The sequence below is a fragment of the Entelurus aequoreus genome, linkage group LG12, assembly GCF_033978785.1.
Source record: "Entelurus aequoreus isolate RoL-2023_Sb linkage group LG12, RoL_Eaeq_v1.1, whole genome shotgun sequence".
NCBI classification, from domain to species: domain Eukaryota; kingdom Metazoa; phylum Chordata; class Actinopteri; order Syngnathiformes; family Syngnathidae; genus Entelurus; species Entelurus aequoreus.
The window spans coordinates 26,600,495-26,615,247 of NC_084742.1; the positions used below are offsets into that span (position 1 = coordinate 26,600,495).

The 14,753-nt window shown below is 42.8% G+C and overlaps 1 protein-coding gene across 1 annotated transcript; it reads right to left on the bottom strand.

Annotated features, from left to right (window-relative positions):
• Positions 1 to 17: 17 nt before the first annotated feature.
• Positions 18 to 13,985, bottom strand: LOC133662755 (interleukin-13 receptor subunit alpha-1-like). The gene is made up of 10 exons (XM_062066889.1): positions 13,730 to 13,985; positions 12,407 to 12,534; positions 12,071 to 12,227; positions 11,892 to 11,985; positions 8,181 to 8,335; positions 7,982 to 8,112; positions 7,769 to 7,910; positions 776 to 875; positions 623 to 698; positions 18 to 551 (listed from the first exon to the last, which is right to left on the bottom strand). Exons 1-10 carry the CDS (start codon positions 13,887 to 13,889, stop codon positions 429 to 431), a joined length of 1,266 nt encoding a protein of 421 aa, XP_061922873.1. The 5' UTR covers positions 13,890 to 13,985; the 3' UTR covers positions 18 to 428.
• Positions 13,986 to 14,753: the final 768 nt, after the last annotated feature.

Genomic DNA, 14,753 nt, shown 5'->3' on the forward strand with positions numbered 1-14,753 from the left:
AATTATTTAACTCTCTTTATTTGGATTGTGCAGATTTGTTTCTGAAAATAAAATGGTATTTATAATGTGTTATATTGCACTCTTTATTCATATATTAAAATGTTTAAAAGTGATGGCAGTGATCTCATTCAGGTGTCATGCAGTAAAAAAGAAAAGAAAAAAAGAAACATTACAGCATTCCTGAGTTGAACAAAGCAAAGTCTGGACGAGTCTAAAGTGAGTTAGCGTCACATCCACACATGTCCTGCATGTGTTGTGTAAATGACGTCTTCCAGCAAGTATCGCATCCTCCTTTTTTTGCAAACAAGTCCACTTGTAGTCCTGACGAGAGCAACAATTACAGTTTGTGTACACCTTTTCTCGAGGGGTAAAGTGAATGTCCTGGTTGAGTCCAATTTGAGCTTCTCTTGGACAGAACCCCTCACAATCTAAGGTTCTGCTATTAGCCCAGAGGAATTGTGGGTCACTTGAGCAGTGAAGAGTCCATGAGGCGGTAGGATTTTGCAAGGTTCAATAGGTTCTGACACAGGTGTGTAAAGATTTGTGAAGGTCTTGAAAAACAAAATGGGCAAAAATGTTAGCGTTCAAGCATACTTAAATGGGATCAAATAGTTGTATATACCTTGATTTCCTTGTTTCCATTCATCATGTCCTTGAATATTGCTGACGGGTCAGGTATGACGGGGTAGAGGATGGCCCTGCAAAAACATGTGCAGTGACTTTATCACAGTCTAGTGGAAAAATAGATCTTTGCGTGCATGTTTGTGCCACCCACCTTCTAACGCAATAGCAGAACAAAAATATGGTGGCACACAGGACAATGGGAACGACGATGGCCACCACAGTCAACCATACGCTGGGAGGCTGATTCGCACCTGGGAAAGAAAAAAAAAACGAATCCAACATTAACTACCCAACAATAAAACATTCAATGGTACAGTAGTTCACAAAAGTGAGTACAACCCCCACATTTCAGCAAACACTCGATTATATTTTCTCAAGGTACAATATAAGTAAAGTACCCTTGGATACTGTATATGAGCAGTCAGTCAGTAAACAGCTTGTATAGCTGTGTATATTTACTATCCACACAGCCACTTGTGTCTAAATCGCTGAAATGCATACAGTTACAATATGGTACATCACATATTTCCTGTTTCTCAATACAGCATGTTTGAAAAAAAGTAGAAAGAAGCAGATCTTTTTTAATCCTAGACCACTTCAATTTCGTTGCAATTGCGAACACATTTGTTTGTTGACACTTTGTGCTCAATTTGCAACACAAACAAATTAAAATAAATACATAATCAATAAAGTTATCATTAATAAATGGTTAGGTAAGTTGTGATTATCAAAGCTTTCATTAAGGTTTAAGATGTTGATCCTTGTACTTTTGTAATTTGTACTGGTTTCTCTCCACTCAATTTTATTTGTTTTCAAATCTCTCCATGGGCTGGCTCCACCATATATATCTGGGCTACTCATTCTTCATACCCTGGTCAGAGGTCCAAGCTCATCGGACCAGTGCTTTTTAGAATGCCCAAGGTCGAGACTGAGAGACTAGAGGCGATAGGGCTTTTGCGGTAGCAGGCCTTAAACTCTGGAACACGCTCTCTCTGAATCTCAGAGCGGCAACATCTCTTGATACTTTTAAATCTTCTTTAAAAACCCATTTATTTCCGCTGGCGTTTAACAAAAGCTGAGCTGGACATACTATATGTATGGACATTCCATGTTTTTCTTTTTATCCATTTTTAACTGTGTTTTATATGTAGAATGTTCTGTACTTATTGTGATTCTGATTATTATCATTTTTAATCTTTTACCTTTCTGTTTTAGTCTGTAGTTTGTTTTAAAATTGTGCTACATAAATTAATCTAACTTGACCTTGACTTGGACCTCCGTAAACACTTTGAGTTTGAACAGTTTCTTAAACTGGATCATATTACTGCAGTGTGGAGGGGGCATGGCCTGCGGGCCTGCAGCGAAGCGGGGTGTGCCAGGACCGATCTCGAAGTCAGCGACAGGTGCGTAGATGGCCTAATCACCTGTCGCTCTGTATAAGCAGCAACCGGGAGGAGAGACGAAGGGGGAGCTGGGGGAGAGCAAGAGCAAGACGGACAGTCACAGAAAGACAATTGCTGAAAAGCAACAAAGAGACTTTATTTGGAAAAATAAATCCGTTTTGTGAACCTGAACTGGGCTCTCATGTCGGTGTGTGGTGGTCCAAAGAACCCACTGGGGGGCAACCTCCACAATTTGGCGCCCAACCAAGCCGCAGCACCTGAAGCGGAAGAGACCGACCCCCTGACGGCTCTGGCGAGCGTGCTCGCGGCGGTGACAGCGGCCGGTATCGCCGGTCCCGAGGTGCTGCGCACGTGACTCTCCCCGTTCTTTCTCCGCAGGTCCCGGCTGCTGCAAATACAGTACTTCCCGCGCAGACGGCCCCTCAAACGCCTGGGCAGGCGTGCTGGAGGCGTGGGCGGCCCAGTCACGTGCGTCAGGGACCTCCGCGGGTGGAGCTGAGGCAGGTGATCCTGGTGGCCGGCCCTCCGGTGCCCTCCCTCGGCTTGGGTGAGACGTACTGTATACCGGTAAGGATACAAGGGGGTACATACCGGGCGATGGTGGATTCGGGCTGCGAGCAGTCCATGATCCACAAGATGGCGCCCCCCGTGGCTGACGTCTTTGCGTCCTCCCGACAACAACTATGTTTTTTATTTATTATAGTGCTAATTTGCATCCTAAATGCAAAGTTTTTGCACGCAACAGTGAGATATAACAGAGATGCACTTCTGGACATCGGAAAAGCACACCATGAGCTCACTTATAGTCTGACGGACTTCCAACTTTCTGCTACGACGAGACCCCGCTAACCACAGCCAGACCAAAACAACAACAAGGCGGCGATAAAAGAGAGCGGGGCTACATGCTAGGCTAGAGGCTAGAGCTACACGACCACCACTACCTAGCCTGCTGCTATCGAACGTGCGCTCGCTCGACAACAAGTTGGATGAGCTGAGAACCAGGAATACATCCCAGCGTGAACTTATTTTCACGGAAACTTGGCTTTCGGACAGCATCCCAGACTCTGCTATCCAGCTAGCAACGCACTCAGTCTACCGTGGAGACCGGACAATGGCTTCAAGAAAGGCGAGAGGCGGCGGCGTCTGTGTTTACGTGAGTAACAGTGGTGCTCGGACGTACAGGTGGTTGACACTGCTCGGACAACATTGAGTTTTTAATGGTGAAATGCAGACCCTTTTACCTGCCAAGGGAGTTCAGTGCAGTGTTTATACTGTCTGTTTACATCCCGCCACGGGCGGACTCCACAACAGCGCTGAAGCTGCTGCATGACGTCATCAGTAAACAAGAGACCGCACACCCCGATGCTGCGTTCACGGTAGCTGGGGATTTTAACCACCGCAACCTAAAGAGTGTCCACTCGAAATACCACCAGTATGTAAACTTTCCTACGAGGGAAAAAAACACTCTGGACCAAGTATACCGCAACGTGAGGGGAGCCTACAAGGCTGTACCCAGACCACACATTGGACTATCTGATCACATCTTAGCTTTTCTATATCCAGCGTACAGACGGTGCCTCAAGCAAGCCCCCCCAGTGAGTAAAACTGTTGAAGTGTGGAATGAAGACACTGAACTAGTGCTTCAGGACTGCTGAAGGACATGTTCAAAACTGCTGCTCACAGGGATGACGGTACTGTGGACATAGAGGAATATGCTTCCAGTGTAACTGGCTACATCAGCACATGTGTGGAAAACATTGTTCCCACAAAACAATACAAGATATACCCAAACCAAAAATTCTGGATTAACTGTGATGTTCGGTCCAAGCTACATGCCCGCTCCACTGCATTTGTCTCAGGCAAAGCTGAGGACTACAAGAAGGCCAGATATGACCTGCGTAAATCCATCAGCAAGGCCAAGGGACAATACAGACTAAAGCTGGAGGGATTCTACTCCACCACAGATTCCCGACGCATGTGACAAGGCCTGCAACACATCACAGACTACAAGCAGGGGAGCAGGGGGGTCACAAACAGCCAACGCTCACTGCCAGATGAGCTGAATGAGTTCTACGCCTGCTTCGAGGTCCTCAACACCAACCAACAGAGAGGGGTTCTGACCACGGAGCGCACGCAGGACCCACCACTCACTGTGACAACCGCAGAGGTACGTACAGTTCTGAGGAGAACAAACCCACGGAAGGCAGCCGGCCCAGACATCATCCCTGGCCAGGCCCTCAGGGTCTGTTCATCAGAGCTGGCTGACGTACTTGCTGACATGTACAACTTGTCACTAGCACAAGCTGTTGTGCCCACCTGCTTCAAGATCACCACCATCGTGCCCCTGCCAAAGAAAAACACTGTGACCTGTCTGAATGACTATCGCCCTGTTGCATTCACCCCAATAGTGATGAAGTGCTTCGAGAGGATAGTCAGGTCACACATCAAGAAGACCATCCCAGACACACTGGACCCTCTACAGTTTTCCTACCGGCAGAACCGGTCCACTGAGGATGCAGTCAACACCGTCATCCACACCACCCTCACCCACTTGGAGGGCAAGGACACCTATGCCAGGCTATTATTCATCGACTACAGCTCTGCTTTTAACACGGTCATCCCACAAAAACTCACTGCTAAACTCCTCACCGTTGGTTTGACACCGGCTTTCTGTGACTGGGTCCTGAACTTTCTCACAAACCGACCCCAGTCAGTCAGAGTCGGCAACCAGACATCAGGCACAAAGGTTCTAAGCACAGGGACCCCCCCAAGGCTGCGTGCTGAGCCCCCCATTGTACACCCTCTTCACACACGACTGTGTGGCCTCCCAGAACAACACCAGTATCATCAAGTTTGCAGATGATACTATGGTCGTCGGACTGATCACCGGGGGAGCTGAGGCAGCGTACAGAAGGGAGGTAGCGGATCTGGTGGCCTGGTGTCAGGATAATAATCTCTCCTTGAACACAGACAAGACCAAGGAGATGATTATTGACCCACGGAGAAGGAGTGCACAGTACACACCTCTGTACATAGGGGGGACAGAGGTGGACAGGGTGAAAACCTTTAAATTCCTCGAGACCCACATCAGCCAGAACCTCACCTGGGATCACAACACCCAACAAACAATAAAGAAAGCCCAGCAGAGACTGTACTTCCTAAGAAGGGTGAGAAAATTTGGCATGCCACCCAAAATTCTCAGCAACCCCCCCGCCCCCGTTTTACTTTTATCTTTTGAACAAAAGACAGCTACCATGACCACCCCCGAACTGTGAACCATCACTGTAGTCACTTTTCACCTTTGAACACTAAAGACACTTTAACTGCTGCTGTAACCCGAGGTCACCTCCATATTTATACTGTTGACTGTCAATCAGAATGTGCAATAATGTAATGTTACTTACTTACTGTGCCTTGTATATAACATTTTATTTTATTTTTATTTTAGCTAAGTACCGTGTGACTTGTTGAAGGGTGGACTAGCAAAGTAAGATTTTCATTGTACGGCAAACTGTCTGTTTTAACTGTGCATATGACAATAAACAATCTTGAATCTTGAATGATCCAGCAGAACCTGGTTCGACCCGGGGCTTTGAGGCAGGCAGCACGGGTGATAATTAGATGTGTTCATGGGGATGTGCACAAATACCCTGTGGTGCCGGTGGAAATTCAATACGGCGAGCAAAAGCATAGTGTGAAGGTTGCTGTAAGTGCGCACCTTACGCACCCCGTAATTTTGGGTACAAATTGGCCGGGGTTTAACCATTTAGTGACACAATGTGTAGGGGTGCGTTCATGGCCCGTAGGAAAGGGGAATATCCGCGCGGTTCATCCGACACTGCCGAGGGGGAACCGGCCGGGGCTTCGCGGGAAGCCCCCCCGGCCACCCGTTGGCAGCCTACGGAGGATTTCCCCCTCGAGCAGTCCCGGGATGACACTCTGCGTGCCGCCTGGGACCAGGTGGTTTCCATCGACGGTCATCTGGTGCGCCCGGGAACAGCGCGGGTATTTCCTCATTTTGCAATCATTAGGGATAGATTATACCGGGTGAGCCGTGACACTCAGACAGGGGAAGAAATCACCCAGTTGTTGGTGCCGAAACGCCGTCGGGAAATGATTTTCCAGGCGGCGCACATCAACCCCATGGCCGGCCACATGGGGTATGATAAGACACTCAATCGGGTAATGGTCCGATTCTATTGGCCGGGCATCCGGGCAGACGTGCGCTGCTGGTGTGCTGCCTGCACGGACTGCCAGCTGGTCAATTCAGCGGCCACCCCCAAGGCGCCCTTACGCCCATTACCACTCATGGAGGTCCCCTTCGAAAGGATTGGTATGGACCTCATCGGACCATTCCACCCGAGCACACAGTTTGGCTGTGAGGATAACACCCATGCTTATTATCTGTGTAATATGGGTTTCGAATCCTGGAAAAGAACAAATCTTTTTTTTGACAATTTTACATCTTTGAGTCAAATAGTTGAATTCGAACTATTACGACATACATTTATCATTTCTATAGTCACGTTTTGGTACAGTTTCCGATATTTAAGATTCAAACCATTTTCCAGTTAAACCGTTTCTACCATTCATTCTACTATTCCACTAGCATTTCAGTTGAGCTTCAGCTCTTGAACTATTTCTACTGTTTATTCAAACTTTTTTCTAAATTAATTCTGCAGTCATTCAGTTTTTAAACTCAGCTTTAGCATTGATTAGGGCATTCACACGCAATTCCTACCGGAATGATATAAACTCTAGTTTTTGATACTATTCATCCTACAATGAGGCCAAAATTCTTACACTTTAAAATACCGCATAATTGTAACAGACACAGCCACCCACTAGACAACAGACTAATGGAGACATAGTAGTACCAGGAGCAACAACATGTGTTACGCAAAAACTGTGTTGTACACAGCTGCTTCACAGTGGAACAGGCTGCCTCGTGTATTAAAGTAGTCAATAATTTAGGGGTGTTAAAAACAAGCTTAAAGAGATGATTTTAATGTTTGTAACTGATGTATAGTAGTACTGTTTATTTATAACAATGTATATGCATATCCTTTGTTCTTGAGTGTTTTTCTATGTATTGTTGAGTTTGTATTTAGATGTTTCTCAACAATTGGGCCGGAAGCCCATTTTTGGGCCGCCAAAAAATATCAGTTTCTTAGCTGTTGTCGGTATGGGCAAGGGTACTCAGTTGTAATGCACTTTTCCACCACTTGTGGCAGTGATGACAATATCAAACAAACAGAAGAGGAGCTAAAGACTGTCAGACAATTTGTTTAAGCGCAAAAATTATGTTTGAAGTGGTAAAGCTGTATTTTCACTTATTGTACTTAAGTTTTAAAGACAGTTTATTTAAGAAACATGTTATTATCATTAATGTAGTTAGAGTTTATTTTAGTATATAGTATATTTGATCAGTATTTATTTTTGTTATCAACCTAATCTAAGCCATGATAATAGTATTTGTGATTAACATATGGTTTCATATAATTTTACAATGTTTATCCTGTTAAAATGTAAGTAGGTTAGATATACTGTAATTAAAATCAAGAGTAACATTACTAATTCAGTAGTAATATTTGAGTGGCCCTTCTTTAGTGGAAAAGTTGTGACCCAAAGTTTAAAAAGTTAAGAACCCCTGATTAAGATGTTGTTACCGTCTTGTGTGGTGGATTCTAAACAAACAACAATGTCAGTGTGCATTTACTATTAATAATGAATTTTCTTACCATAATTGACCACTTCGCTGAAGTCACTGTAGACTGGACCGCATTCGTCCCCACTTGAGACCTTGGAGCGGAACTCATAAAGGCAGCTTTTATGGTAGGCTATCTGCAGGGTCTTTTCTTTAGGAGTGTATTTCTCGCATGGCTGGAAAGTTTGCAAGCACATTAACTCAGCCCATGTTTACATGGCTCAAGTACGCTGGAAAAAGAACCTACTTGGATTTCATTGCACCGTGTGTAGCACACATTGTAGCTCCAACTGCACAACCCTCCCACCGTTAAGGGGGCCCAGCTCAGGTTCAGCTTGTCTCCTTCCACGCTGATGGTCAGCTCCGGGGGGGAAACCACTGCAGAAAACGCAGCACACAGATTTAGCACCACGTCATTTTGGACTCGAGCAGAAGGCAGAACCAACCTTTCTCCGGTTTAAATGTGCTCATTCCGGCTGCGCTGTCCGCGAGCATGCAGACGTCTTCATTGACAAACCTGGTGTTCAGGGAGCAGCCTTCCCTGACGCCACTGGTGTGAATCCGCTGGCACATTATATTGGGTCCTTTATCGCCACAAACCCTGCGCTGGCCAGAATGGGGAGGTATGGGCAGAAAAGCATCTTTAGCGCTGTTCTTTTATTGTCTCTCTGCATTTTTCGTAATGTAAAATTAGTTATTATTATTAAGTTCTGACTAGGGATTTATGCTGCTGATTCCGATACTAATCATTCATGAGTAAGCTCGGCCGATACCGATCACATGTATTAACTGTGACATTTTCAATGTATTTACTGTGAATGCTATCGACAGTTTATGAAGTTGAACAATATCTTAAGTAGTTTCTTATCATCTAATATTACATACAATGGTTTGAGCAAAACAAAGTCAATAGTACACAATAACTTAACAAAATAAAACATTACTATCCAGTGTTTCCCATAAACTGCCAAGATACCTGTGGCGGTGGGGGCGTGGCTATGGGCGTGGTCACCATGACATCATCAAATAATTTGCGTAATTTACTACAATGATATGATTTTCTCTAAAAAGGCTAAAAAAATGTATACTTACTAATTAATAATAACAATTTTGTTTTAAACGTCCATCCATCCATCCATCCATTTTACAATATAATTACAACACTTTATGTACATATTTATATACAGATTTGAACAATAAGTTATTCACTGAAATATATTTATTAATTGTGGTTCTTACAAAAAATATATCTTATAAAATATAAAAGCTAAAATGTCTCTTAAAGCTCTGCCCCTTTAATTACTGCATACTAAATAATTTAACTTTAGCCTACTACTACAACCATATTATTTACCAGCAACATAAAGTGAAACAGAGGCAGAGGTGTCCTGCCACAGTCAGTAACAAATAAACAGAAAACAGTAGTGGTCAAATACAAATAAGGCAACAATCAATCAATCAATCAATGTTTATTTATATAGCCCTAAATCACAAGTGTCTCAAAGGGCTGTACAAGCCACAACGACATCCTCGGTACAGAGCCCACATACGGGCAAGGAAAACTCACCCCAGTGGGACGTCAATGTGAATGACTATGAGAAACCTTGGAGAGGACAGCATATGTGGGTAACCCCCCCTCTAGGGGAGACCGAAAGCAATGGATGTCAAGTGGGTCTGACATAATAATGTGAAAGTCCAGTCCACAGCGGATCCAACACATCAGCAAAAGTCCAGTCCATAGTGGGACAAGAGAAGTATCCTACACTTCTCTTTTGTAAAGTAAATCTGAACAGCCTATATGGGCTTCTACATCAACTATATGATTTGCCTGAGAAGCTGGACAGGACAAAAAAAAATCAAAAAAAATTTCTTTTTTAAAAAAAAATTGTATTTGTATTTTTGGCGGACGTAATTCTTTCGTGGCGTGCCGCCACAAATAAATGAATGTGTGGGAAACACTGCTATCTCTTATTCATTGAAATATGTGTTGCCCTCAATGTCATCCTGTGCCCAGGGAACTGTCCCTTTAATTTATAAACATTGACAAAAATGTATTTTGAGAAATCGAATTACTCTAGCATTGATGATACAGTGATGTAATGCTTAGTATCAACACCACCAATTTATGGGTCAGTTCGCCCTTCTTTGTGTTGTGTACTGAGTGTGACAATGTTGACACATCAGTATGTGATGCTATATTATCTTCACTCTTGACTATTATCAATCTACTTGTTAATATATTGTTAATAACTGCTTACTTTCTGCTGTAGCGCAGGTACATCTACACTTTTTAAACTTTAAGAAATAATTATTTATTCTGTTGCTTTAAGCTATCTTAGCAACTAGCTCAGCTATTAACATGTCTGCACCTGCTTGCACTCTGTGTTTAGCATGTTTAGCTTCTTCCTAAGTTGATAGTAACACTTAAGATATCAAGAAATTGCTTGTGATTGAGAGGCATTCATCGGCAATGGTGATCACATACTTTTTCAAGAATATCAGCCAATACCAATCGGTGGCCGATCGATTGGCGCACCCATCATTATTAATATTATCAAGGTTTTAAAATCATTTGACAATTAATAATTCCTAATAAGTCCATGTAAAGGAATTTTGTTGATGTTTTTCAACCGATCTGGCTTACACGTGTGTGCTTGTCGGTACCCTAAAGGTGTGTACTGTAATTTTGTTGTACTAGGGCACTAAGTAACCTAAAATTATGTACATAACATAATTAGTGGTTTGAGGAGCAGTGCATGCGTGCGAGTGTGCTAATAACGTGGATACGGGTGTGGTGATGTGATTGGCACTATCAAGTGCAGTTACACAATGTGCATTTCACCTGTGAGGCACAAAATAGGGAAAACTTGTTTGGGTGCCATACTTTTTGTTTACTGCTTTATATTTTGCTACTCCATATCATCTAATTTTCTAAAACATACGTTTTCCATCTTATTAAATTATTGTCATGGCATCTTATTGCAGTGATATATCTAACTCACTCAAAAAGCACTCGTTGGGCTACAATCTTTTCCATGAAGAACCTGTACCGTCCAGCGACCAAAATAGGGAAAGTCGGTTGTGAAAGTTACAGTCAGTGCTTTGTGGAGTGCATTTAGCTGTTTGAGAAATTTCAAACCAATCCATCTTATGGGGTTCAATAACAGCGCCATACCCAGTCTTGGGTATGATGTTAAACTACATCCAGGCATGAGATGGGAGGTTGTGTGTGGGATTAGTGAGTCCCAACTAACGTCTATAAAATGCACACAAAGAACCATTTGCACCTTCTCTTGTGACTGGCGGGCGGTCAGCGCCATAAAGCTGAGCGGGTCCCTGGGTAATTGGGGCGCGGACAACCAACAGGACAGACTAAGTTCAACAGCCCAGTAAGGCAATTAGTCTAGGAGAAGGATCTCTGATATAAAATACCCCTTCCAACCCGCACCAAGCCAGCGTGGAAGGTGTAGGCTAATAACCAGCATGAAGAGTACGCCAAGAGCAGCTAGAGATCGTTCACTATGGCAGAAACATGCTGAGGCTTTCGTCCAGCAGTGGACTGACAACAGCTGATGATGATGATGATGATGAACAGCGCCAGCATGTGGTGTATTTGTCATAAAAATAAAAGCACAGGTATCACAGTAGGTGTGCATGTTCTGACTAATTGACACTATTTTAATGTGCAGCAGTGCTATTTGGGTTTAACAGGACAAAATGTCTGGATTTCTTTCTAAAATTAGGACAATCCAACCGTCCATTTTCTACCACTTGTCCCTTTCGGAGTCGCGGGGGTTGCTGGGGCCTATCCCAGCTGCATTTCGGTGGAAGGCGGAGTACACCTTGGACAAGTCGTCACCTCATCGTAAGGTAAACACAGATAGACAGACAATATTCACACTCACATTTACACAATAGGGCCAATTTAGTGTTGCCAATCAACCTATCCCCAGGTGCATGTCTTTGGAGGTGGGAGGAAGCCAGAGTACTTGGAGGGAACTCACGCAGTCACAGGGCGAACATGCAAACTCCATACAGAAAGACCCCAGGACCTTCTTATTGTGAGGCACAGACACTAACCCCTGTTGCACCGTGCTTCCCGGAATTAGGACAAGTTCAGTGTAAAAAAAAAAAAAAAAAGATTTTTCGGTGCCTACCTGTAGGAAAGCGTCAGGTTAGGATCGACCGGGATCCAGGAACAATTAATTTCATCAGCTTGGAGCAGACACTTGAAGTCCGCCACCAGCTTAGCTGCCAAGTACAAAAAACAAACACAAGCCATTTGAATGCATCACAGAAAATGACAGCAAAGCTGTGGCGCTGTTGCGTCTCTCACCATGAAGCTTTAGCGGGGAGATGGTGATAGGCACGGGCAGGCTCGAATCTGCTTTGCCCCTGCCAACGCTGACCGTCTGGACGTTGAACGTCCAGTTAGAAGCTCCAGCTTCTTCTGTCAGGAGAGTCACAGTGAAGTTCTGCCACACGGTGGAAGACTGACACGACATGAGAAAACAATGAGTCATTGAACACATGTACTATGTATGTACCTAACAAAACACAAGTGCACATAGAGTCAGATGCATATAATATTTAGCATCTCTCCTTTTGTGAACCAACATATTAGAAACAGCACTCAGTACAACAAAAACATTGCTGTCCAAATGTCTCCTACATTGTCCGGCCCATATTTGTAACGGATGGTGCGGTTCTCTGACAGTCCCATGGGTCTCAGCCAAGACACGTTCACTGTAAACGGGTCAGTCCAATTGAACGTCAGGTTCACCGGTGCAGGGAGACGACCTTTGGACATCAAAAAGAGGTGTCAAAAATGTTTTGCTGAATAGCTGTAGTACAGCAATGATAAATGATAAATGGGTTGTACTTGTATAGCGCTTTTCTACCTTCAAGGTACTCAAAGCGCTTTGACAGTATTTCCACATTTACCCATTCACACACACATTCACACACTGATGGCGGGAGCTGCCATGCAAGGCGCTACCAGCAGCCATCAGAGGCAAAGGGTGAAGTGTCTTGCCCAAGGACACAACGGACATGACTAGGAAGGTAGAAGGTGGGAATTGAACCCCAGTAACCAGCAACACTCCGATTGCTGGCACAGCCACTCTACCAACTTCGCCACGATTTATTTAGCAAGCAAAGAGGTAAAACACCTCTCTAATGGGAAAAACAACCACACACTAATCACTTATGGGTACCATAATATGGATGCTGGATGTTTATTTTGCTCAATTCGGGGCATTATGTGCACATTCAAATCAAGGGAGCCACAGAAAACCAATTAGGTGTTGACTTAATGTAGCTCCTGCAAAAAAAAAGCATGCAAAAAAAATATTTTTATTTAAAAAAAACTGCGCATCTAGTAGATGCGCAGGTTTTGTAAGTAATGTAAGTAGATGCCATCTACTTACATTTTTGATTGAAACTTTTATTAGTAGATTGCACAGTACAGTACATATTCCGTTCTATTGACCACTAAATGGTTTGAGACTTTTATTAGTAGATTGTAGGTAGTAGTAACACCCGAATACGTTTTTCAACTTGTATAAGTCGGGGTCCACGTTAATCAATTAAAGGTAAAATTATATTATATTATATTATATTATATTATATGGTAAATTATCACGGTAATAGCCAACAAGTACAGCTCAGAAGTCCGAACAGAAAAAATAAACAATACCACATGACAGCTAACACATTCATTACACAGTTAATCATCAGTAATATCCACATTAGGCAGTGAACTATAATAATAATGGGAAAAAAAGAACGTGCTTGTCTATTTTACAGTCACAGTAATCGGGCATCGCTGCGTTCAAGTACTGGCGGAAAATAAACATTTCTCATTGAACGATACAGAAAATTAAGGTATTAGTTTCTGACAATATTCGTTATAAGCATCATTAAAAAAAAGCCTCGCTTATTTTAAGCGACAACATAAAAGCATTACTTGGTATTATTGCAACACAGGTCTTACCTGCTTCGGCGCTGAGTGAACACAAAGTGAAAGAGAAGCAAAAAGCAAAACTAATGACAGACATTCTGTCCATTCTCCTTGAAATGATTCCTCCGTTTAAAGACCATTTAGAGACAAACGTGGACATTAATAGTGTGGGCGGGGGGTAGGGAAATGGCATTAAGATTCCCAAAAAGTAGTCCAGGAAGACAACAGATCCTTCGAGTCATTACCAGTAAGAAGAGGGCGGAGTCAAGGAGAGGGATGGCATCGTCCTTAGAAATCCAGATACCAATATTATCGATAACAAGGTAATATCAATACGAGTTCAATGAGATCGATATTTTCCTATAGTCTCGTATGTTAATTGTCACAGATATCCGTCTCTTTTTTGTTATTTTGAAAAAATCCATATCCTTGTATCGTTGACAAACTGAGGGAATAAGTCATTGGACTCAGGAAGTACATCTTTAAATGGTTTGAATAGGCGCTCAATACTAGTTTTTTTTATTTTTGATTACAGTATAGTATTATATATATATTTATTATAGTAAAAAAAAAAAAAAATATATATATATATATATATATATATTGTATATAGTATACAGTATTCTTGCAATATCAACCTAATTTTGATCAAACAAGTGAACGTAATTATTTAAGTGAATACTTATATTATTTTGTTGACATGTTGTCCTAAATAATGTTAATTGTTCCAATATTATTTTTATGTTTTTGTTGTTGTTTTCTTAACTTGTTTAAAGCCTAGTTTGTAATCATGGTCCGCAAATTAAAGGCGAAACTCTCTAAATTATTCAATGAGCGCGTAAACATCGGTGTCTGTATCATATGGATCGATACCAACAATTGTAGTATCGTCGCCCTCGATTGCTCACAACCACCCACTCAGATGTCATGCTAGGCGTGCCATTTAGTGACAAGCAGTGCTCAGTTTGCGTTGTATTCACATTGCCTATAGAAGCGAGTACATGCTCTACATTTCCGCACCAATTTTACTACAGGACCTTTGTCCTGTAATAAAATC

What these genes read in the sequence shown, in the direction of transcription:
- LOC133662755 (XM_062066889.1), bottom strand. Translation starts at nt 13,889, where the DNA reads ATGCCATTTCCCTACCCCCCGCCCACACTATTAATGTCCACGTTTGTC. An exon ending in CACATTTAAACCGGAGAAAG is followed by an intron (nt 8,113 to 8,180) that starts GTTGGTTCTGCC and finishes CGTTTTCTGCAG; the next exon opens with TGGTTTCCCCCCCGGAGCTG. An exon ending in CAGCGAAGTGGTCAATTATG is followed by an intron (nt 876 to 7,768) that starts GTAAGAAAATTC and finishes TTTCTTTCCCAG; the next exon opens with GTGCGAATCAGCCTCCCAGC.